Source organism: Pristis pectinata, chromosome 33, assembly GCF_009764475.1.
Source record: "Pristis pectinata isolate sPriPec2 chromosome 33, sPriPec2.1.pri, whole genome shotgun sequence".
Classification (NCBI taxonomy): domain Eukaryota; kingdom Metazoa; phylum Chordata; class Chondrichthyes; order Rhinopristiformes; family Pristidae; genus Pristis; species Pristis pectinata.
Window position 1 is genome coordinate 8142294 of NC_067437.1, and position 25649 is coordinate 8167942.

General features: G+C 43.5%; 1 protein-coding gene across 1 annotated transcript in view; it reads left to right on the plus strand.

The window, feature by feature from the left end:
• Nucleotides 1–25649, plus strand: part of LOC127585409 (glutamate receptor ionotropic, NMDA 2B-like) — a 230217-nt gene that overhangs the window by 82987 nt on the left and 121581 nt on the right. The window contains exon 2 of the mRNA XM_052042834.1: nucleotides 3304–3884. Coding sequence (XP_051898794.1) covers nucleotides 3304–3884 — 581 coding nt within the window. The remainder of the gene's footprint in view (nucleotides 1–3303; nucleotides 3885–25649) is intronic.

Below are 25649 nucleotides of genomic sequence, written 5' to 3' on the forward strand. Positions count from 1 at the left end.
TGACAGTGAGAATCACCTCTTTCTTTCATCTCTAACTCAGCACCAACCTCGTTGTTATGGATCTGAAGGTTCGTCACTGTGTCCTTGCAGGCAACTAACAGTGGGTCTGCATGGGTGTGTTCCACTCTCACAAGTCAACACCATGAGAGTACCATGAGACAGATGACAAAAGTCCCAGACAAAGCCTGTTACACAGTCAGTTGTTGATTGATGACTGGAAGCAAACACAGAGGGGCAGGTAGATAAACACTTCCGCTGATCGCTGTCTTCCTTCCTAATTTATTGCATATGTCCCTTTTGCTAAGCAGAGTTAGACAACACCCATTGTTTGGTACCTATGCATTGTCTTAGATGAGTGAAGACTAACTCAAGGCCCACTCAATATCACAAGATGAAGCAAAGCTGTCAGCTCCTCCGTGGCTCCCTAGAAGAGGAATGGTTAAGCAATGCTGATCTGAGCCCAGGAAGGTGTTTGTTGGTACTCAGAGCTTCCCGCAGTGTTTCTCATCAGAGCAGCCTCAGCATGCCAGTGAGTTTGATGAAGATTTATTTACTGCTCTGTATCACTCTAACTCAAGCAAGGGCCTCCCCTGTGCTGACTCCAGTTAAATATTCATTGTGACACGTCAGTAATCATACTTGAGAGTGGTGATCTGCTAATTTACTCTAATGAAATAATTAATTGCAAAGCAAACTGATTCCAAGTAATGTAGTTTGCGATGGGAGTTGGTACTTAAAATATTCTGAACTGTTCTACACTCTTCTAAGTTTAACAATTTTCTGATCTGACTTTAATTTGCTTTATCCAGTCACAAGGCACTTTTTTTTCAAAGAAGATCAGGGAGTTGCTCTCTGTCCGAAGGCAGGTTACTTGATCATTACTGCTTTGCCATTTCCAACATTACATGCATATCTGATGAAGGGTTCTGAACCTGAGGCATCGACTCTCTCTCTCTCTCTCTCTCTCCACAGATGCTGCCTGACCTGCTGAATATTTCCAGCTTTTCCCATTGTTACTTCAGATTTCCAGCATCTGCAGTTTTTGTTTTGCTTTTCATAAAATGTACGCCATTGGGCGTAAAATGCTTCAGACCATCTGAGAGTGGCAAAGGTCTGATGCCGGTACAGGGGCCTCTTTCCTTTCTAACACTGAAGCAAGTCTCACGATGTGTTCCAAATTCAGGTGGCTCACCAACATGGATGATTGTGTTTCTTGCTCAGTTTTGAACCTTAGCTTCAAGTGAGACACGGTAATTGACCCACCTATCATAGTGAGGCAGCTGAACTGTGACTAACATGCTTCAGAATTCCTATATTGTTATCAGGGCTGTGATTCACTTGCACCCATTTTGTGTGCCTTCTAAAGACAGTTTCATCCTCTGTGAGTCTAACATATAATGGATAGCTCTGAAAATATTAAATAATTAGTTGTAGGGTTATTTTAATTCTGCCAGTCTCTAGGGCTTGGCAGGTTTAGACTAGGTATAAAGAGAAGCTGTTTCCATTAGCATATGTTTCAAGGATCTAAGGGCATAGTTTTAAGCTGATGGCTAAAGACCTGTGCTTGTGAAGAAAAGCTTTTGTACACAGTAGGTGGTTATCCCATGAAACTCACTGGCTTAAAGTCTGGGGGATGCAGATTCAATTGTGGCTTTCAAAAAGGAATTAGATAATTATTTGAAAGTGAAAGAATTGCAGAGCTGTGATGATGGAGCAGGGAAATGGGATTGACTGGATTTCTATATAAAGTGCTAGTACGAGCTCAATGGGCAAATGGCCTCATTCTGTGCTTGGCTGAGATCCTTGCTACAGTGCCAGGCCAATGTTAAATTGGGTGCTGAAAATGAATGTTACATTGGACCATCAGGGGAAAACTGGCAGGAATCCTGCTTCTGATCACTATCCGGAATCCAACCCTCCTTTACAGAGTCTCTGTGTGGACACAGGACATGTACAGGATTTGTCTTGGGTTTCCATATCCCAGTCTGCCGAGAGAAGGGGGGAAGAGAAGTCAAGGCAAGACTTCCTCCACCTGTCCTGACCCTGACATGACTCCATCTGTCTTTTCTGAAAACTGTCAGCTCCTCACAGGCACCTAGAAGGTATCTGTGGGTCCAGTGAGATGTTCAGTCTGATTTATGATCCCAGTTTTGTCTGACTGCAGTCCCAATTTGGTCTAATTTTGGGCTCACTTTGGTCTAACTTTGATCCTAGTTTGGCCTGACTATAGTCCAATTTGGTCTGAATTTGGACCCAGTTTGGCCCAACTGTTGGACTGGTTTGATCTGACTGTGAGACCAGTCAGATTGATTGTGCAGCTACTCAGGAGAATGAGTCCACAGTGTGTAAAGCAGGTTGTTGGTGAGCTCTCCAATTTAACGTGGGAACTATCACTGTCAAAGAGTGAAATCATGGCCATTCTGCAATGGGAACCATTGTCCTGAGAAGCAATGCCAGGTAGGGGGGCATGGGCATTTAGACAGGGATGTGTTAAACATACTCTGGGACTGAGCTCGGTCCTACGAAAAGGAAGGGGAAAGGTCTGTGTACAAAACAGAGCCTCATCTCTCAAAAAGAGCATCTAAACGTGCAGGGGTGTTGGGGATGACAGTGGCTGCTAGGAGGGTAGGTGCCAGCTCATATGAAGATCACTTCCAAGGTCGGAGGTACTGAGGCCAAGTGCAGTAATGTCACTCCTGCAATTACGATCAACTAATTCAGATTGGACTTGGCAGGAAAGGTGATCTCCCTGCTCTGTCCAGTCCAGCTGTTAAATAGGTATCAAGGTTGGTGACTGCGGGAGTTGTTAAGAACCTTTCTGATAACACCACCAGGAAAAAGGGTGATGATGCTCTTCCCAAACTTTCTCAAAGTGAACCTGTGGATCATACTCCCAGCTGATAGTTTTGTGAGATAAGAGTGCAAAGCACTGCAAATGTTGGGAAGTTCCAAGTCTTTGTTTGTTTCCAAGTCAGAGTGTTCAACAGAGTTGAAAAATAACAGAAAAGCAGACAAATTGGAGGAAAAATAGAAAGACATACAGAGTGCAGCAGTTGAATGAAACCTGGCTCACCGCAGCCAGTAATAGAAGCATCAAAGATGTTGCCGAAGACATTCAGGCCATAAAAGAAACAAAGGCTGAATGATTATTGCCAATAGAGGCCAATGGACAAGGGGAGGTATGGAAAAGCAAAGGCGATGCAGTTAGAAAATTTTAAAAAAGTGTATCAAAAACATTGAATGATGTTCTGCAGAGAAAGAGAGCAGTCTAGTGCAATAACTCGGCTCTGGTTTGTGTTGTAGGATGACTCATCGATGTTCTTCCAATTTGGTCCATCCATCGAGCAGCAAGCCTCAGTAATGCTGAACGTTATGGAGGAGTACGACTGGTATATTTTTTCCATTGTAACAAGTTACTTCCCTGGGTACCAGGAGTTTATCAATAAGATCCGAAGCACCATTGAGAACAGTTTTGTCGGCTGGGAGATGGAGGAGGTCATGTCACTGGACATTTCAATGGATGACGGTGAGTCCAAGATCCAGAACCAGCTGAAGAAGCTTCAGAGCCCAGTTATCCTCTTGTTTTGCACTAAGGATGAGGCCACTTACATTTTCGAAGTGGCTGAGTCTGTCGGCCTCACGGGCTATGGTTATATCTGGATTGTGCCAAGTACGGTCACCGGGAATACAGACATCATCCTACCAGAGTTCCCAACGGGATTAATTTCTGTTTCCTATGATGAGTGGGATTACGGACTCCCAGCCAGGGTCAGGGATGGAGTTGCCATCATCACCACAGCAGCTTCAACCATGCTGGCTGAACGCAAGGAAATCATGGAACCCAAAACCAGCTGCTACAGTGTGCAGGAAAGAAGGGCTCATCAATCAATACTTTGCACAGGTAAGGCATGACTCTGAACTTCTCACTGCCGAATTACAGGTTGATGCAGTTGACATGTATAGGATTCACTTTGCAAAGAAACACTAGCGCTTTGTGCACACAACTTCGTAAAATGTTTGCATAAAAATGTATTTACCTTTCTCAGTTTCTGTATGTCTATTTATTGGAATGTATTGAAATGTGCTGCTGGTTACTCACTGATGTTATAACACAGTCCCAGGTCCTCAGGACTGGTGGTGAAGGGTATAATTGGATGTCTGACACAGTGCATGGTACCACATCCTCTGGCTATAATTGAACTGCACCATAAGGTTTCCCCAATAAGAAGAACACAACATTACAACCAGGATCCTTCGTTGCAGAATTGTGACTGGCATTGTAATCCTGTTATTGCCATAATTCATTAACATAAGGAAATAGCCTTGGAGACCCACATTTTGTTCCTCTACTTGGATCTGTTTACGGCCAATGTCACAGACCTTATTCCCTCCAGTAGAACTTGCTGAAATAGCAGAAAAGGATGATGCACCGGAGACAGGTGGGAGAATGGAGACTTGCAATGCATTGGGAACAGTAAAATTCAATGTGTCTGTGTCAATGCTAACTCTGTATAGAACCAAATAGTTCTAATCGTGTTAGTAACTATTCCTGTTATCCTTTCAGCCCATTTCCTTCATCCACTTATCCAATCTAATCTTGAATGTTGACATTGCTTCTGTCTGAAGTGAATTTACATCACTCTGAGTAAGACATATCCTTGCCCTCAGGTCTAACTCACTATATTTAATCTGGTACCAATGGACTCTAGATATTGACCCCTCAATTAATCCTTCTAATCTGACTCATCCTTTCATGCTTTTAAAACATTTCCCAGCAATATTCAACCAATAGCATGCAATGTTCTAATAAAGCCTGACTCCATTTTCCAAGTCTTTCTTTATATTTGAAGTTTCTCTTATCAGTTTTGCATGGACAGTGAGACTGTTCTGTACTTTCTCTGAACTGTGCCAAAACTACACAAAATATAAAGATCTTATTAAGATTTTGTAGAATATATGTAGTTTTTCCCCTCACTCTTTAGCATACAAATGGTAAGAATTAACCAAGACTGAAATACTCTTTTAAATAATTGGTTTCATTAACATTGTAATATGATGGTTTTGCAGATAATGTTGCTGACGACCTTATCTGGGAGCACAGCTCAGAAGCAAGGGTGATTAAATTCTCCTTCCGAGAGATTGTGGTTAATTGTTGAGGTCTGCTTTGAACTGCTTCTGTCAAAAAAAAAAGCTATATTTTATACCCCTTCATTGCTGGCAGAATAGCTATTTATAGTTTTGAATTCTCTCATTGTTGAAGAGGTAGTTTTCTTGCTTTGGTTTGCTTAACTCCAACTGAGCTCTTTGAAAGTCTGGTGAATCTTGAAAGCAGCAGTTAGTAGTGACACTTTTGTCTGTTTCAGTCTTAAGCTATAACTTCGTCCACCAAACCTGGTCAAGTTTACCAGTTGCCAAACATGCCGTGTGATTTTGGTCAAACTTAAATTCATTTGTTAACCAAGTTCTGATCTCCTATCAAAACTTCCAGGGTTACAAAGAGGCATTCAGGACCTCATTAAGTCACCCAAATTCTTCAGTAGACTCAATATTAGCAACCACTGCATCAAGTGAGAAACAAATTCTGAAAGAATACCGCTATAATATATTTACTGTGGTTTGTTCCATATTGTGATGGTGATTCAGTTTTTAATTTTAACTTGCCTTACGGTGAATATCGGCAGGAAAAACTATGAGTAGCTAAAATTCAGCTTCAGTAAGAGAACATTATTGCCAACGTGCAAATCCGAAACCTGCCGGAAATGGCCGGGAGGTCGGGCAGGATTTGTGAAGAGAGACAGAGGCTAAATGTGTAAGGTCAATGATATTTCGTCAGAACTTTAAACCTGGCAACTCAAAAGTACAACTCCAAAAGCAAAAACAGCGTTGATAATAAGGCGGCGGTGAGGGCCGCTGGACCAATAACTTGTATTTTATTAAGTATAACTTTGGTGCTTTGTAGGTAACATTCTACGATTTGGTCTGTTTATGTACAAAAAAACGAAATTGGGTAGTTCACGGTCCGGTAAGAACAAATATTACATCAATGCAGTAGAACAGGAGCTTGTGATTTCAAACTCTGGGTGTACTGAGTTTTGCAATTTCGAAGCGATGGTTGAGAAAGTAATCACTGATGACACACATGTAATTTAGTCAAGGATCTGGCGGGGTGCTCGCCCCAGGAAATATTGAAATTTAAAGGGTTACAAACATTTTAAAGAAATGAAATGGTTGCTGCGTGCGGCGATTTGCCTTCTGTTTATGACATAAACGGCCTTCAGGTGGTCTTGTGCTGGAAGATAGATTCGGAAACTCGACCAAGTAATCAGACTTTGTGTGTTGACCTAACAACAGTTGCCAGTCTGGGAGACAAAACACTTGGTGTTCGCTGTTTGTTGTTGCATTTCTGATTTTCATGAGCCAGAGATCGGCTCGCATCGCAGGCAAGGAACGCACAGTGATAAGTAACTGCATTATCGAAGCTGTGCTCCTGTTGTGATATTCCCAATCTGATTTCGAAAGGATTTGTTCTGGCATTCTGAATCCTAATGGCGGATATTCATACCCAGAATTCATTGCACAATAGAATACGCCCAGTACACTTCGGCGGTAACCAGCACACTACTGCATGGGTGCTTTGTCCTCGGAGGAAATTCCACTACAGCAGTGCAGTCGATGTATTGATTACTGTGTGCCGGTAGTGTAACCAGATGTGCACAAATAGTCCGGGTTGGAATGACAGTTTGTGACGTTATAGCGCATAAACATTTTTGGCGTTACTTTAAATTTAATGCTTATCACGGAAATATAACAATGACCAATGATCGCTGCAGGGTTTTTTCAGCGGCTACTGTTGATAATTTTGCATTGAAACGTTGCATACGAAGGGACATACAATACGTCACAACAAGACTTGAAATTATTCAGTAAATTTGCTCGTGGGAAATGGGTTCGAAGTTTTATTTCGGAGGCGGGTTATGCATCTAAGGGGCAGAAGTGTGGGACACGTGGGGATGACTTGCACCACGATTTGTTTGGATATGGGTGTTTGACCAACGATTGCGGGCAAGGCGGGACAGTCGGCGCCGTCCTGGCCAATTGGATTGACAATTTACCACCACGTTTCCCATTTCGAGATGGGAAATATTAATCCTGCCACCTTTTATCTAATAACATCTCACACAAACAGAGCTGCTTTTCGATGAACGAGTTTGGTTGATGAGGTTTTCCAACCACTTCAGACAAATCCGGGCGATTTGGCCCTCTCCTGCAGTAACCCTTTCGGATTGCACCTTCAAATGGTTTGATGGTTAACTTTTGGTAATGGCTATGAACTTTGATCCTGTATACATATCGGGAATAACGTAGCTTTGAAATGGTGCAGCATACTTAAATCTTTAATCATGAAACATAATGTTAAATGCTCGATCCAAACAGGTCGCCAATATTTGTAATATTCGGTATGATCGCGGAGAAACTCCCCGAATGGAGAGTTGGTGTTTTGATGTTGCTAAAACACGGAGAAAAATATTCTGTATTGGCGATTTGCGTCTATGCCTTTTTTAGTCGTTTTCTGTGGTCGAAGGACAGACATGAACTGCAGCCAATGGAACCTAGAGCGGCAGTTCAATTTAGTTCTTCCCTGGTGCGCAGTGGACTGTAACCGGCTGACCTTACCGTTCATTAATTCCACAGCGCAATGGCAGATCTTCCTGCCCAGAATGCATTGTGTGGCAGAAAATGCTCTCCTTTTTTCGTGTAGCGGATAGTCGCAGTGGCTCTTTGTCTCAGAAATATGCAGCAGATGTATGTGTGGAACGATTAAACTTGCATTTCACAAACATATGCAGCAAGGAGCACTGATAACATGCAACGTTATGCGGTAATCATTGTAATGTGCGGATAAGACAATGGTCTTGTACATGTTTATAAAAATATACACGGGTATTCAAGCCTGTGAATTGAATGAGTGATTTTTCGATATTCAGCAATCACTCTGCTGACAGGGAGTAAATTATCAGCTGATAATTTTGCTTATCAAAGTCTAAAACAAATGCATTGAACATATTCATACTTTAGTATCATTAGAATATATTGCATTCCAAAACTTTTGAAATTATAGAGCAGTTAAATTTACTCTTTACTAATGGTGTGTGTGTGTGTGTGTGGTGTGTGGGGGGGGGGGGGGGGTGGGGGGGGGATGGTGGAGGAGGTAGCATTCTTCATGACACTGATGGCTGCTTGGAGTAACTCGCAAGCATATGTTGAAAAAAGCCAGACTTGTTCTCTTCACTGCTGTGTCTGCATCAATAGCCTGTAGTTAACTACCCGAAGCCTCTGACAGTGACTGGATTTATGAAAGCACTGTATGCACAGAAAAAACTGCAAAATCTTTCTAAGAGCTGTTCTGTTGAAATCTGATTGGCAATTTACCAAGATGTTAACCTTGCTACTTTTATTTTAATAACCAGTCCAGAGGTAAGATTTTCCAGCGGGTGAGTTTGCTGTACATTTTAGGTGAATGAGATAATATTGCACATGAATCAGATCCAGGCATCTTTATTACCACAACAAAACTGAATTAGACTTTTTGATGCAATTAAGATATTGATGCTGCCGCTGGTACAGAGGAGAAAAGAATAATTACAGATCCAATTCGAGAAGTGAATGGGCGGATTTGGACTCTGTGAATGGCTTTGCAGTATCAAAGAATGAAATGGAAAGAGATCTCGGCATATGACCAACAAAGACAGTAGGATATTGAACTAAAAGCCTAAATAGTAGAGTTCTGTGGAGGTGCATGATTAATATGCACCTATTGTATACATATCAATTCGGGCATCTTGTGCATAAAAATGAACAATGGTGCATCCAGTGAAAATACAAATGCTGTGGAACCATCTCAAGTGAACTGTGTTGTGCATCCTCCCCTCCTCTCCTTTTGCTTCTTCAACCTTATGCAAGGAGTATATGCAAACCAGATACACCTGCATTCGTAACCTCACATCCCATGTTCTTAAGGTAGTACAATGGTCACATTTACTGCACTCGTAATCCAGTGGCCTTGATGTCTGCTGTGGAATTCAGATTAATAAAATGGAATTTTAAGACAGAAGTCAAACAAAACTAGTTTGGCTCTCGTCTTCAGTGAAGAATTCTGCTGTCCTTGCCTGATCTGTCTTAAATGTGACTCCAGATTGACCAGGGTGTTTGGCTATGAAATGGCCCAGCAAGACACCTGGTTCATCTGGGGATCACCAACAAATGTTGGACCTGCCGGTGATGCCAGATTCTGAAAATGAACCAATCACTGGCACGTTTGGATAACTGTTAAGGGTGTTGTATGCCCAAACCCTTCTTGTGCCAAGGAAATAAATCGGAGTTGGTCATGAAATTCTGCTGGAATCTGATCAGATTATATTTGTTACTGGTTACCGAGGCACTGTGAAAATATCCAACTGCTGGAGGCAGCACAGACAAGAGACAGGTGAGATGATGTTTTTTTTTTCTCTCAGAGTCATGAATCCTTGTTCCGTAGAGTCTTTAACACGTTTTAAGGCAGAGATGGATTCTTGATAAGCAAGGAACTAAAAGATTGGAGGCGCAAGAGACTGCCAGATGGTGGAACCTGAAGCAAAAAACAGACTGCTGGAAGAACTCAGCAGGTCAGGCAGCATCTGTGGAAGGAAATGGACAGTCGACATTTCGGGTGGCGACACTTTATCTGGACTGGAAGGTTACTAGGAGTACAGAGTTGACGTCACAGTCAAATCAGCCATAATCTTATTAAAAGGCTTGGGGGGTGGGAGGCACAAGTGACCTACTCCTGCTCTTAATCCATAGGTTTGTATGTAAGACTTGGGAGTGACAATCTTCAGCATTGCTTGCCTTGACAGATGGTGTCTGAGATGTGATCCCGCTGAAGTAAATTGAATTGTTTCTGCCAACTGAGTTGGGAGTGGGAGAAGGGGATCCAGTCATTATGCAATGAAAATTAAATGCGAAACTGATGCTACCCCCTGTAGTAAATCTTGGATCGGGTAAGTATTTGGATTTTAAGTGTGTTTAAAATACAATTTGCTTTGTGTGGGAAAAGAAATGTCCACACCTTCTCTGTGAGCACTCTCATGGTCTCCTTTCATTTCAGATTGGCCTGGCAAGAAAGCCAATCAGGCATCCTCACTGAGCATGAGTTAAAGTTGCAGTGTGTATCCAGTCATGTCATTGTGACCTGGCATGAGTATGCAGAGCAGGACTCTGCTCTCGGTGGGTTGTAATGGCAGCAGGATCTCAATGCTCAGGGCAGCTATTACCTCAGCCCATTTTAATGGCCACTTGCCAGTTTCTGTTAGGTGGGTAGCGTTAATCTTGCTCTGCAATTCCAATGAAACAGCTGCCGGACATCGAAAGTCTGGGCCAGAGGCTGCTGGTGAGAAGTTGAGTAATGGACAGAATTGAGAACAAACCATGGCTTCTGTGTTTACCACCAATACCACTGTAATTTCAGAACTCGTCAAGCAGGTCTAATGTTTAATGAATGCAAAAAAGCACTGAACACAATCATTTATCATTTTATTTCTACTTGATTTAACCCTAAGCTTCAATTGAATGTTGCATATTCAATGTTGCATATCCAGAGGCTTGAGCACAAGATATTGCCTGAGATTTAGTGCAGTGCTGGGAGAGTGTTGCATTATCGAAGGAGCAGCTCGTCGTAGTGTGCCTCCTCATGACATGAAGCTAAAGAAGAACACAGCATCCTGGCCAATACTTCCCCTTCAACCTACACCACTAAAACATATGACTTTGCTATTTGTGCTTCCTTATGAATGACTACTGTACCTTCTAGCAGTGAGGAGTACATCCCTGGCTGTATTTTATAATTGCAAATCTTTCTTCCGATCCAACTATAGCTTAGTTCATCCTCACTGCTGCTCTTTTTCTTCATTTGTCCTTCCTCATTTGGGAATAAAAGGATTTAAGCAGGGATCAAGAACAGAATCTAAATAAAAACACCTTGTGGTGAGCTTATAGTATCCGTTGGGAATGCCAGTAGCCCTGTTCCTTTTCTCTATAGCCAAATAATAATTAACACTGTACAGCTCCCGTGCAGGCTGGTAACTGGACATATATAAATTAAAATGGAAAATCACCAACCACACATCGACTGCATTTAAAGTGCACCTTTAATATTGGCAACTGTCCTAAAGTGTTTGACAGGAACATCACCTGATAAAATTGCAACCAAGTCACACAAGGAAGTATTTTTGAGGAACATCCTAATGGAAGAGAGTGAGCTGGTTTAGATAGAAGTAGCGCAGATAGACTGAGGCAGTTGAAGGTACGAGGGACAATGGGGTTGGAGGGGAGGGAATGGAACCCCACAAGGGGTAAGAATTTGATGAATGCAGAACTTTCAGAAGGTTGTAGGTCTGGAGGAGGTTTAGAGGTAGGGCAATCAAAGGGTTTGGACAAAAGTGCAGGAACCTTAAGTTTGAGTTGCCGGTCAACCAGGAAGTACCATCAGTCAGTGAGCACAGATCTGGTGTGCATCAGGACATGGGTACCGATCTTTGAATAGAGTTTAACAGCACAAAGAAGTTGGAAAGTGGCCAGAAGATCAAGGCTATGGGTAACAAAGGTATAAATGAGGATTTCAGCAAGAGCTGGGCTAAAGCATGAGTGGAATCAGGCAATATTGCAGAGAAGGAAGTTAGTTGTCTGGACACTGATACGTTCTCCAATTTCGGAACTCAGTTTATTGTCAAATGGGACTGTCTGGGGAGCCAGAACTAGGGGCCACAGCCTCGGGGAATGAGGTGTGCAAGTTGGAACCAAGATTGGGAGAAAATTTCTTCACCCAGAAGCATGGTGCACCTGTGGAATTCTCTTCCAGTAGAAGCCAAGCCATTAAATATATGTAAGAAGGAGGGAGATATATTCATTAATCCCCTTCGCATTTAGAAATATAGGAGAAGGCGGAAACAAGTCCTGAAAGCGGACAATCAGCCATGTTGGAGCAGGAACTCCACTGTTTTCTATGTTTCAAGGACAACAAAGCTGTGCAGAATCAGGGAGCGACCAAGGTTGGGTTGAAATCGTAGAGAGATACAGTACAGAAACAGGCCCGTCGAGTCCGCACCAACCATCAACCACCCATTTTACACTAATCCTGCATTAATCTCATTTTTTGTTATTCCCCTCACATTCTCATCACCTTCCCCACCTACTACACACTAGGGGCAATTTAGAGTGGCTGATTAACCTACTAACGCACACATCTTTGGAGAAAACTGGAGCACCCGGAGGAAACCCAGAGGCCAAGGAGTGGAGTTAGGGCAACATCCAAAGACAATGGATTTACCTTCCCAATATCTTCACAAGAAGCCTTGAAATAATAGGAATCGATGATAGGAAAATGGGGAACTAATATTAAACTAGCGTTATGAAGTAATGCTGGAAAAAATGGTCAGTTGTGACCTGTTAAGAAGAGGTGATAGGCAAAACGATGAATTTGCCAAAAAGAAAATTTAAGCATAAATTTATTGAAAAATCCAAAGATTGATATTTGGGCTGGTCACACAGAATAGGACAGAGGAATGAGTCAACACACTACCCTGGGTTATCGCTTATGAGGAACCAACAAAGAGACATTTTAACGTGATCCCAGTATGGACCTGCCTATTGTGCCTGAGCCAGACAGACTTGAGCACTGCAGAAGGAATTACAACCAGGCAGCACTGAATCCGATCACCAGAGATCCAATAAACCCAACCCACGGTCCAGACAACCCACGTTGGACTATCGATAACTCCTTCCCCACAAGGCTGGATACCATGGCAATAGGCCAAACCTTGCGATGGAGGCAAAGGAGACACAGGAACAAATCCGGAGACACAGAAACAGACCCAGAAGCACAGCGACAGAGAGAGGACCCAACCCCAGAAGGGTCAATGTACAAACTGCAGTGAGGCAGCATGAAAACAAAACGTTGGCTGCGTATGGTGATGTGAGCTTTCGGCAGGCAGGATGGGGACTCTTGGCTAACCCCCCCACCAATCACGGCTGGAGGTGATTGTGACTGAATTTCACTCAATCTTTTGAGTTATGTAACTATCCCCCACTCACCAGCACTTCGCTGGTGATCTAATCGCACTGCATTCAGAAGCCTTCTTGATGCTATTACAGTCATGACATTAAATTGCAGGCACAACCCATCTTGTCCCAGTTCTGACTGTTAGCTCACAGTGCAACGTGAATATTACGTCTGACAAATTTTACCTGGGAAGTGCAAAATGATGATGGCTGGACCATACACCCCAAAACTCTGATTTCATTCAAGTGTTCCTGTCCCTTTCGCTGTTGGTGGGAGTTTTCCCAAAGTTGATGATTCTTCTGCTCCTTGCAAATATGCTGCCATCGAACGATTCCACCAAACCCCATCACCAGCCGAGCGATATCACCAACTGTTGCCGAGAGCAGCAAACAGTGAAGAACATTCATGAGGATGTCTAGAGCATCTTGAGTTGGAAATCTGGTGAGTCCAACAGTTAGGGCGTGTGGTCAGTTGCTGGTGTCCCGTAGCTAGGGTGAGGCGTTATGAGTTGAAAGGAGGAGGACTGAGAGAGTGAGGCTGATGCTCTGGGATGCTCTGCAGACTTGGGGCTCGAGGAGAAAACTAGGAAAAGAGGGAACGGGGAGAAAGGGTGTCTAAGGAATGGTGTTGAGAGAGCATTGTCTGGGATTGATGAGAGAGGGGATGGGGGCTCGGCCTTAATTGGGGGGGGACTAGAGAATGGGATCGATGGAATCAGTAACGTAGGAGTCAGGTTGGGAATGAGGAGAGGGTAATTTAGGAATGGCGTTGATAAGATTAGGTGACTGGATGTGAGATAGAGATTGGGGTCAATAGAGGGCAGATTCAGATTGGGAGTGGGGAGGAGTGTCTGGGGAATGGGGCTCAGCAGAGGAGTTGAGCAGTGGGGATTGGGGAGGGATGACGGATAATGGGATTGGAAAAGGGGTTGAGTGGAAATGTCAGTCAGTCAGGAGGCTGAGTGGGCAGTGGGGTTGGGAGGGGTTACAGTGGTACTGGGGTTGGTGGAGCATGGGTAAATGGAGAAGTTGGGCCAAGGGTATCAGGGGAATGCGGGCTGATGGAGAGAAGGTTCCCGAGAATGGGTCTTGAGATGGGAATAACACTGGGTATCTGTCGCTTAGGGAGAAAAGGAGTTTAAACTGGGACTTGTTGAAAGACCGGGGAATGGGGCGATTGGGAATCTGGTAAGTAGAGTCTTGGAGATAACTGGACATTTGAAATTGGGGGAGTGAGAGCGACTGGCAGTAGGGGGATTGGAGCTGAAGAAAATTAGTGGGATTGGGGAATGGGGCGGAGGTTGGTGTAGGGATCGATATTTCCTGTGGAGACTGGAGCAGCTGCAGGAATGTGGTCAGTGGAACTGGCGCTGAGAGTGGACACCCAGTCAAGGGGTAAGTGAAATCTGATCACTTTGCTCTGGGAAATTAGTGGAAAGTCGTTTCTAATGGTGGTTAACTGTGGGAGTAGGCAATGGCAATGTGTATTCCCACTGCAGGCACCGAGCTAAAAGTTTAGCCCTGAGGGCTATTTGTTTATGGGATCTTTCACCAAATGTGGCTCATAACTGCATTCAAATATAAGCAGCTAAATATTTGAAATGAAGGAAAATGAAAGGATCAGGGAAATGGTGCTACTGGTCAGCACAAGCCTTGTGGTTGAAGCTGATTAGCACCTCCTGTGCAATACTATATCCCTCCTCCATTCCCCTGGCACCAAGATCTCCACCCTCCTGACTTTAGTTCCTCTTCAGCCCACTTATCACCCCTCTGTGCCTGGTCCTTCTGGAATCTCCTCCTTTACAATATTATCTGTGATTCCATGGAAATTCTCCTTTATTGAGACTGAACCCAGTGATGGTTTCAGAAACGTTGGTGCCAAGCTGTTTAGGACAATCTGCCCCCTGAGGCATTCCCACACACTGGGCGCACTGCCCTTGATTGGGTTAGGTGGGTCTGGCTTGGATGGTTTTGAGTGAAATCCAGGCTCAGAGCGGCTCCCAGTTCTGAGACCAAACCAGAGGCAAAGGAAACTGGGAGATTGATGGGATAGATTGAAAGTGGGGAATCTGACCATGCGTTCGAGGTAGTGGCTTCTGTCTGTGGTTTGAAGGTGAAAGGAATTGCCGCTGGTTGCAAGTAGGATAGTGGGGCATCAGACAGTCATATATTAACTATCAGCGAGTCCTTATATTATTGTCAGGTATATGTGGAGTCTCTATGTTACCGGTCATTGTTGCAATTAAAATGATTAATGTTGGTTACTGATGGAATCAATTTTTTTTTGGTTTCTCCTCTCCCCACCTCAGTCCCTCTGCCCTGACAGATTTCTCCTGCTCTCCCTTCCCCCTTCAGTTACCTGTCAGTGTGCCTATTCCCAGCTGGGCTCCTGGAACCTCTCACTGCAGTTGCTGGTGTGGCACCATGAGAAAAACTATTCAACTACAGGGGACGCAGTCTTTGTAAGGTAAATGGAAAAATACTCATTAAAGTCGTGTGATCAGCTGTCAATGTTTTAGGCATGCCAGTGTCATATCTCGTGAGACCTTCAGGAATGCCTTTGGTCAGAGTTGGCAATGGTGCCAGTTGGAGGGTGGGATTGAGGGATAAGGAATGGGAAGAAGTCAAGAGAGTTAAAAATTAATTGATACATTTACAGTCGGGGAGAGAGAAGGAAGAGGCAGCAGACAAGAGAATGAGCAGTTTCTTACCTGTTGTTAATGGGGTACTCGTGCAGGATACCTTAAAGGTTAACCACCAGGTCGGATCGGTGGTAAAGAAAGCAAATGCTATGTTGGCATTCATTTCGAGAGGTATAGTGTATAAAAGTAAGGAAGTGTTGATGAGGCTCTACGGGGCACTAGTGAGGCCTCATTTGGAATACTGTGCACAGTTTTAGGCCACATATCTTAGGAAAGATGTGCTGATGTTGGAGAGGGTTCAGAGGAGATTTATGAGGATGATTCCCGGAATGAAAGGGCTTACGTATAATGAGCATTTGTCGGCTCTTGGACTGTACTCACTGGAGTACAGAAGAATGAGAGAGGACCTCATAGAGACATTTAAAATGTTGAAAGGACTGGACAGAGTAGATGTGGCTAGGCTGTTTCCCTTGGTGGGTGAGTCCAGGACCAGAGGGCACAATCTTAGAATTAGAGGGTACAGGTTTAAAACAGAGATGAGGAGAAATTTCTTTAGCCAGAGGGTGGTGAATTTGTGGAATTCCTTGCCACGTACAGCAGTGGAGGCCAGATCATTGGAGGCGTTTAAGGAAGAGATAGGTAGATTTCTAAATAGTCGGAGTATCAAGGGATATGGGGATAAGGCCAGAAATTGGGGTTAGAATAGTGTGTTTTTTTTGCCCCCCCCCCACCCCCCAATTTCTCATTTCTTTTTCTATTTTCCCTTTTCTTTGGAGCAGACTCGATGGGCCGAATGGCCTACTTCTGCTCCCTTGTCTTGTGATCTTGTGAACTCTTACTTCAAAGTTTAATGTGAGCCTTCATTAGAAAGAAGGGTTCGTCTCTTATCTTCTCTACTCCCATTCAGTTGTCTCCTCTACCCTTAACTTATTGTATGTCTGGATCACCCTGAGAAGTTGGTGGGTTGCTGTGATCCTTTTACAGATAGCACTTGCTTCTGAACCACCAGAGGACATTGAGGGTTGTTGGCTTTAGGTGGGACTGCAGTATTACTTGGGCCAAGGCAAAGGCAGGTGGCAAATTACCATCCCTGAGGACCATTCATCATGACTTTTTTAAACTATTTTTGTTCTGATGACCCTACATTCATTGAATTCAACTTCATAACTTGCGAGTATGGGGTTGGTTTGCTCATTCAGTCCCACAGTCAACAGGTTACCCGCTAGGGGCCTGCTATATAACTGTTGCGATGGAGAGAATTTGGGAGTGGGAGGACTTGGATGGTGTCTAGGAGCTTAAAAGGCACAAGAAATAAAATCGCTGAGTACACTCCTACTGAGGTTGCAACAGCAGTCAGATCGAGACAAATGAGCAGTGATCAATCAGCAAACAAACTGTGGATTGTCTGCAGCTCATCACTGAGAGGTTCCACAGGTTGAGTGGACACCAGGCTTAAACCTTATCTGGGTCTTTGGTGTAGAGTGAAATATTAAATCATTTTGATTGTTCCAACACTGAGATTTTGGGAGGAGGTTGGTATTGGAAAGATTCCAAATTCCAATGGGTAGGACAGTGATGGCTCAGTCACTTGTTCTTTACTCTACTTGATTTCCCTATCAGGCAACTCTAGGTGAGCAAGAACACAGTGGTGATGTTTGTGGCCCCATGATCCAGTGGTTCAAACCACTGACCGCGAGATATTGTTTTAAATCCCATTCTGGCAGCTGGTGAATTTAAATTTAGTTAATTAAACAAACCTGGAATAAATAAAAGATTATTTCCTTTTTATTCTGGTCTTATTAACAGGAATAAATAACACAATAAAATTTTCTTTATTCTAGTTTTGTTTAAGAGAAAACATGGAGGTACTGAATTTTCATCAGAAAGCCCTTGGTTTGCAAATGTTCCTGAAAGGACGAGATCTGGTGACCTCTCCTGGTCTGGCCATTTCAGGAGACCAGAGCCCACAGGCTACGGAAATGGCCCACCCAGCCTTTTGGTTGCACCAATATGCACACCAGAAGGCAAAGGCAAGGACACAGCCAGTTTGATTAATCCTGCAGAGACCTCCTCATGAACATTGGGCTGGCACAGTGGTACAGCTAGTAGGGCTGAAGCTTCACGGTGCCAGAGACCTGGGTTCAATCCTGATCCTGGACGCTGTCTGTACAGAGTTTGTATGTTCTCCCTATAGGTTTCCTCCAGATACTCCAGCTTCCTCCCACATCCCAAATGCAGGTTGGTAGGTTAATTGCTCCCACTGTGGAGGTGGTAGGGTTTGAGGGGAGTTGATGAGAATGTGGGGAGAATGAAAAATGGGATTAAAGTAGGATTAGTGTAAGTGGGTTGTTGATGGTCAGGACAGACTACTTGGGCCGAAGGGCCTGTTTCTGTGCTGTATCTCTCTTTGACTCTGTACAATTTAATTGGGGGATCTGTCCCACAGGCAAGTGGAGCAGTAGCCTGAGATTGACATATTACATCTGCTCTGTTTCTTTCCACATTCACTTTATCAGAGCCACTCTCTCTCTCTCTCTCTCCTCTCTCTCTGTGCTCTCACTCTCCACACTCACTGTGCTCCATCTCCCTCCCTTCCCTGTCTCCCCCTCTCAGTCTCCCTCCCCACTCTCACTCTCCCCCCACCTCTTGAAGTCTCCCCTCAACTCTTGCTGTGCTCTTGTCTTAACCTCCACTGTGTGTGTCTCTCTCTGCACTCTTGCAGTCTTGCAGTGCTATCTTTTTGCTACACACACACACACACACTCTCTCTCTCTCTCTCTCTCTCTCTCTCTCTGGTCCTCACAGTTGCTGGGCCTGCTCCAATTAATGCAGCCTCTATCCCCTGGTGTTTATTGCAATGATCTGTGCCACCTTAACCAGCCTTTGCAGATCCTGTAGAACACAGGACTGCCTAAGAAGGGAAAGAACGATCCTTTGGTAAAATGTCTCTGCATCCTCCGGCTGTTTACTATGATACCGTGTTGCTATGATCCACACCACAGCTGCAAAGTATTCAGGTAGTTCTGTGGTGATCTGAATGTACTTTACTCTTGCAGTATTTTGGCCTGATACTCCCATGTTTCAGCAGATTCCTTTACTGTGCTAATGTGTTGGCATTAAACATGTGTCTGTACCTAAGAGTGGCTTGCAGTAGTGTGCTCTGTAGGCTCAAGAAATGTTTAAACTGTCACATTGTATTGCTAAAACACTCCCTTATGTGTGCATTCCTTCATTCTGGTTATATATTACCTTAATGCACACTGTGCCCTCCACTTGTTACATTACTTCAGTAATGTCTTGTACAATGCCTCAGTACCTCCCTTTGCCACAGTAACCTGATGCCTCTTTTGGATTTTGACTCACTACAATGTGGACAGTAATGTTGCTAGTACACAACATATAGCCTTGGTAGCTTCACTTACAGGGCACAGGTTGCTGTGTAGCTTCAGTATATTCTTTTATCATGCTGATGCATTGCCCCCAATGCCCCCTTATAGCTTCAGTATTCAGTATTGTAATGGGGCACAGTCTTTACAATGGCATATTACCTCGGTGTAAGCTACACCCTCAGTGTGTTCCTGTACTGTGGTAATGAGATGCCATGGTGATCTGTATAGACTTAGTCTATTCCATTACTGCGATAACGTGTTAGCCTGATGTGCCCTGTGGTGCTAATATTTTCCTTTTATTATAGTTAAGCATAGTCATGATGCACCCTATTGCCTCAGTCTGTGTCTGCACTCGAGTAATGTGTTTTTTTCCCCAAATAAACTGAGAAAATGTATTGATATGTCAGCAGAAACTTAAACTTTTAATGTATATTTGAAGTTTCAGTGGCAGCGAGCTTCCTCTAGTGCTCAGAACCAGGATCAAATGATAAAATCATAGAATAGTAGAAGATATAAACAGAACAATTGCATCACCAACTGGGATTTAAAATCAGTGCCCCAGTTAGCAATCAGTGATAAGAATTAGATTTGTGGTCATCAGGAGAGGGGATGTGAATGCATCCTTGAGAAGCACAAGGAGCAGGCTCTGCAGACACCTGTCCCCTCATCCTGACCCTCCCATCCACCCTGACTTCCCATCACAGTCAAAGGTGGACATTCTGTGGCAGGATACTGAGATACTACTTGTTTGGACAAAGGGGATATGTTTTGGCAAGAGGCAGTGCTCTACATTTATAGAATGCATGATGGTGGGGGCACTTCTGGATCTCAGAGCTGCTTGGTCAACACCACACCCTGAAATGGTAAATGACTCTCAAGAACACGAGAACAAACACTGCATCCCTGATTGATCTGATGAAAGCACTGACAATATCATCACAAGGGAGTTACCTACACTGATACATATTGGAGGGATGAAGATTGAAATTACAGGGGGATCTTGATCAGCTGAGTAAGTGAGCCGAGGAATGGCAAGTAGAGTTTAATTCAGATAAGTGCAAGGTGTTGCATTTTGGAAAGTCAAATCAAGGTAGGACTTTCACAGTGAATGGTAGGGCTCCGGGGAGTGTTGTAGGACAGAGGGACCTAGGAGTATAAGTACGTGGTTCCCTGAAAGTAGAGTCACACGTAGCCAGGGGGTGAAGAAGGCTTTTTGGCATGCTGGCCTTCATCAGTCAGAGTATAAAAGTTGGGAGGTCACGGTGTGGTTGTACAGGACGCTGGTGAGGCCGGACTTGGAGTATTGTGTTCAGTTTTGGTCACCCCACTGATGTTATTAAACTGGAAAGAGTGCAGAATGGATTTACAAGGCTGTTGCCAGGACTTGAGGAATTAAGTTATAGGGAGAGATTGGGCAGGCCAGGACTTTTTTCCTTGGAGTGTAGGAGACTGAGAGGTGATCTTACAGAGGTGTATGAAATTATGAGGGGCACGGATGGGGTGAAGACATACAGTCTTTTTCCCGGGGTTGTGGAATCAAGAACTAGAGGGCATAGGTTTGAGGTGAGAGGGGAAAGATTTAATACGAACTTGAGGGGCAACTTTTTTACACAGAAGTTGGTCTATATGTGGAATGAGCTGCCAGAGGAAGTGGTTGAGGCAGGTTCAATAACAACATTTAAAAGAGACTTGGATGGGAAAGGTTTAGGAGATTATGGGCAAATGGGACCAGTTTGGATGAGCATCTTGGTCAGCATGGACCAGTTGGGCTTAAGGGCCTGTTTGCCTGTTGTTTGACTCTATGATTTTATTTGCAGTAAAGGGAGAATGGAACTGATGGGGTTGTTCCCCCGGGAGTTAGCATGGATTGGTGAGCTTCCTGAATTGTTATCAGTCACAGATTTAAAGCTTTGGGTAAAATATACAGAGGATGTGAGGAAAATCTTTTATTTTGTGCAGCAGGAGGTGTTGATCGGGCACCTTCTGCTTGTAACGGCCGAAGCAGCAGGACTCAGACCCTTCAAGAGTATTAAGCAGGCAATTGAGAGAAACTACTTTGCAGGTCTTAGGGAGAATGGCTGAATGGTGAATGTGCATAGGTGTTGGCATGGATGTGATGGGCCGAACAGCCTCAATCAGTGCCATTTTGATTCTCTAATAACTCTATTGCCTGCAGTGAACAGTGGGAAATGAGTAAAGATCCGGAGCCAGTCAACGTCTCCCTCTGACCGGCAGGCTGGCTGTGATGTGGGATGAATCAGGGATTTAGCTGAGACTCTTCACTGGGGACCCACAAAGGAGCTGTAGGTCAGGGGACGGAGAGGGAGAAAACAGTATGGATACAGGGATTATGGCTGTAGTTTATAGACCCTAACGCTGAAGGTGGACTGCATTTGAACAAGTGTAATGCTGACATTGAAAAGAGGATATCTATTCTTGGGGATCCGTAACTGCCAGAGGTAGTCTTTAATATCTCTGCTCTCTGTTCTTTCACAACTCCTTATGATTGTAACACCTTTCTTATTCTCATTTATAGTACTCAAAAGAACATTTCTATAAAAGCCCATTATGGCATCTTCTTATAACAACAGCACTTAACCTTGTCTGTGGTGAGTGTGATCAGGTTCAGAAATTAAACACGTTTAAAGTGGGTTCTTCTGTCTCTCACACTGAAGGATTTTGGATTTTCGAGTATGGGAGTTTCACACAGTGTTTCAGGATGAATGAATTGAAGGTCTTTTTGAGGCTAAGTTAGACATTGGAACAGGAACTATCAGGCACTTCTTGCCCAGCATCTAGGTAAAGAATTGAAATTGTAGAATTCGGTTAAATCAAAGGAAAGTTAACACCGACCAAAATCAAAAGGCATGCTGGGAAGTTTGACCTTGTTTGAGAGGTATAATATTAAAAGAGAGAGAAAGTATTGCTACTAATTGCTATTTTCAAGAGACGCTGTACTTTTGAAGGACAAGTTTAGAGATAAGGACAGCATATCAAACATAGCTGTCTTCTCAGACTGAGAGAAAGGACAACTGCTGGCTGACTTGCTCCAGCAGAAGTGTATAAAAACAGACATTTTATAGTGATTTCCAGGAGACAGAAGAAGATAAATGATGTAAAAGAACAATTAACCCCTTGTTCTTCGATTAGAGTGATGGATCAACCTTGTTTTTGAGGTGTATAACTGGATAAGGTTGTAAGAAAATCGTTATCTGTTAAACTGTCATGTCAAAATGTAAATAAAGGCAATTATTTGGAACAGTACTTCTGTCTCAGATGATTCTTATCTCTTGGGCTCTAAAGTAGGGGAAAAAAAAAGCAAAGGCACTATACCAAACTTTAATAAGATTTCAGCTAAAGTAACGTACTTTGTATGCCAAGGTGAATAAAAACTTTACAACACAAAGGTTTGCCTAACTTTTACAAGTTATTGTTCTTGGTACCAGTGGGCACAGGAATTGTGAATGGTGCAGATAAATGTTCAGCTGGAAAGGGAAGGTGGAGGAGGGCTACGGATTCTTGGTACCTGTTCTGGGAGAGGTTGAACCTGCACATGCAGGATGTGATGCATTCTTTCAGAGTCAAGACCAATATTCTCATGCTGTTTTTTCTGGGCAAGGTGGTGGTTCAAGCCAGCTTGGCTGCAGATGGCAAACAAAGCCAGAATTCATCAGGGAGAACATCAGAACAGGAAGGCGTAGTGAAAGTGTGGAAAGCAGAGAGAACAAGGTTTGAATGTAGAGAGAAAAGGAGTCTAGTTGTGAATGGAACATGCAAAGGTTAAAGTGCTTGGTGCAGGTGAGTTCAACTCACAGATGGATGTGGGAGAAGGATATCTCAGTGATTACTGAAATCTGGTTTAACAAGGGGCACACCTGGTAGTTCACTACTGGTTATCGGATTTTCAGACTAGATAGAGAGGTTGTTTAAAAAACTGTTGTGGGAGGGGTATGTGTAATATTGATTAAAGAAACAATTGTCACCTCTGAGAGGGGATGATATGTGAGAAAGATCATCAGATTAGGTTTAAGGGTTGAACAAAACAAGGGAGAATCAGACCTTTAGGAGCACATTATAGACCAAACAGTCTAAATGAAATATTAACAGGTTTATCATCTTTGTAAATAGATAAATTATAAGACTAAGATGAAATTTGTCCTAGGCTGTTTCAAAAAGTAAGAGATGAAGTTGCAGAGGCTCTGACCATCATTTTCCAGTCCTTTCTGGTTATAGGAGTGGGGGCAGAGGATCGTATTGTTTAAAAAGGAATAAACTAAGTGATTCCAAGCCAATTGGTTTAACTTTGGTGATTGGCAGATTAGTAGAATCAGTCTTAAGGGACTGAATGAATTAAGGGATGAATTAATCAGGAACAGCATTGGATTTGTTAAAGGCAGATTGTGTCTGACTAACTCGATTGAATTATTTGAGGAGGAGGCAAGGAGGGTTGAGTACAGTGCACTTGATGTAGTTCACACAGATTTCAGCAAGGCTACTGACAAAAATCTCACATGACAGGCAGGTCAAAACAATAAAATCCTTTGGGATCCAAGGAAAAGTGGCAAATTGGATCCAAAATTGGCTGATTGGCAGGAAGCAAAGTGTAATGGTTGATGGCTGTTTTTGTCTCTGGAAGGCTGTTTGTGGTTGGGTTCCACAGGGCTCGGTATTCGTCTCTTACTGTTAGTGGTAGACAAGAATGATTGGACTTTAGCGTAGGGGCCATGATAAGTTTACAGCTATAAAAATTACCTGTGAGATTGACAGGGAGGAAGACAGCTTTAACCTACAGTGTATCAATGGACTGGGCAGTCAGGCAAAGTTTCAGATGGAGTTCAGTCAGGGGAGGTGTGAAGTAATGCGTTTGAATATACAGTAAATGGTAGGATATTGAGTAGAGGTGTTATTGAGTGCCGGTCACCACAATGCAAGAGGCGTGATTGCCCTGGAGAGGGAGCAGAGATTTATGAAGATGGCCCAGGACTGGAAAATTTAAATTCTAGGGAAGATTAGATGGGCATGGGCTGCTATCATAATTGTGATAAGACTATTGAACGGTTCCCTTATACAATGAGATGGACTATGACCTCACGATCTACCTTGTTGTGACCTTGCACCTTATTGCACTGCACTTTCTCTGTAGCTGTGTCACTTTACTCTGTACTGTTATTGTTTTTACCTGTACTACATCAATGCACTCTGTACTAACTCTATGTAACTGCACTATGTAATGAATTGACCTGTACGATTGGTTTGTAAGACAAGCTTTTCACTGTACCTCGGTACAAGTGACAATAATATACCAATACCAATAGAGCCATACAGCACAAAAACAGGCCCTTCAGCCAACCATCCTGCCCTTCTATACTAATCCCATTTACCATCACTTAACCCATAACCTTCCATGCTTTGGTGATTCAAATGCTCATCTCGATACTTCTTAAATGTCGTGAGAATCCATGCCTCCAGCACCCACTCAGGCAGTGTGTTCCAGACTCCAGCCACCCTCTGGGTGAAGAAATTCTTCCTCAGATCCCATTGAAACCTCTTCCCCATTACCCTAAACCCGTGAACTCCAATATCCTCTGCTACGGGCAAAGGCTTCCTACTATCTCCCCTGTCTATGCCCCTCATAGTTTTGTGCACCTCTGTCAAGTCCCCCCTTAGCCTCTTCCACTCCAAGGAAAACAAATCCAGTCTATCGAGTCTCTCCTCATCACAGAAATGTTCCTTCCCCGGCAAATCTCCTCTGCACCCCTCCAAATACATGCACATCCTTCCTGTAGTGTGGTGACCAGAACAGCACACAATATACCTTTGGAATGAGGAAACTAGAATTGAGCTGTATAAATTTTTGAGGGGCTTAGGTGAAGTAAATATGAAGTACCTATTTCCCTCAGCAGAAACATCAGAAAGCAGGGAGCATGGTTTTAAAGTAACCGGTTTGAGGGTTAAAGGGGAATTGCTTTCAACCAGCTATGGTGGGGGTTGAGAACTCATGGTAGAACTCTCACAACGTTTAAACAGAACTTGGGTGTGGACCATGACCTGCAGGGCCATGGACCCAGTGCTGGGAGGTGGAATCAGGAACAGGAGCTCTTTTGTTGACCAGCATGGATATGGTGGGCTGAATGGCCTGCCACTGTCAGGTAAATTTTCAATGATTCTTGTCTCCTTGTTGTTCTCATTGCTCTATAGTCTTCGTGCGTTACTTTGTGTTATTTTGCTGCACTTATACTTTCAGCATCTGCTAGTGATGTGTCACTATGATGCACCCTGTATCTGTTATATGCTTTCCATAGTGCTGAGTGCTTCCTATAGCATCACTATGTTTTATTGTACTGTTGGGCCAATTATACCTTATTGGGCCAATTATACAGCTTATCTCAGGTGTTTGTTGATGGAATATTTTTTACTTCTTTCAGCATGAAAAATTTGGGTCCTAACTTGCCGCTAAAGAGAGTTAGGTCCACAGGGAGCTAAACTGTGAATCATGGGACCAAGCTCCTTAACCAATGAGATTAAA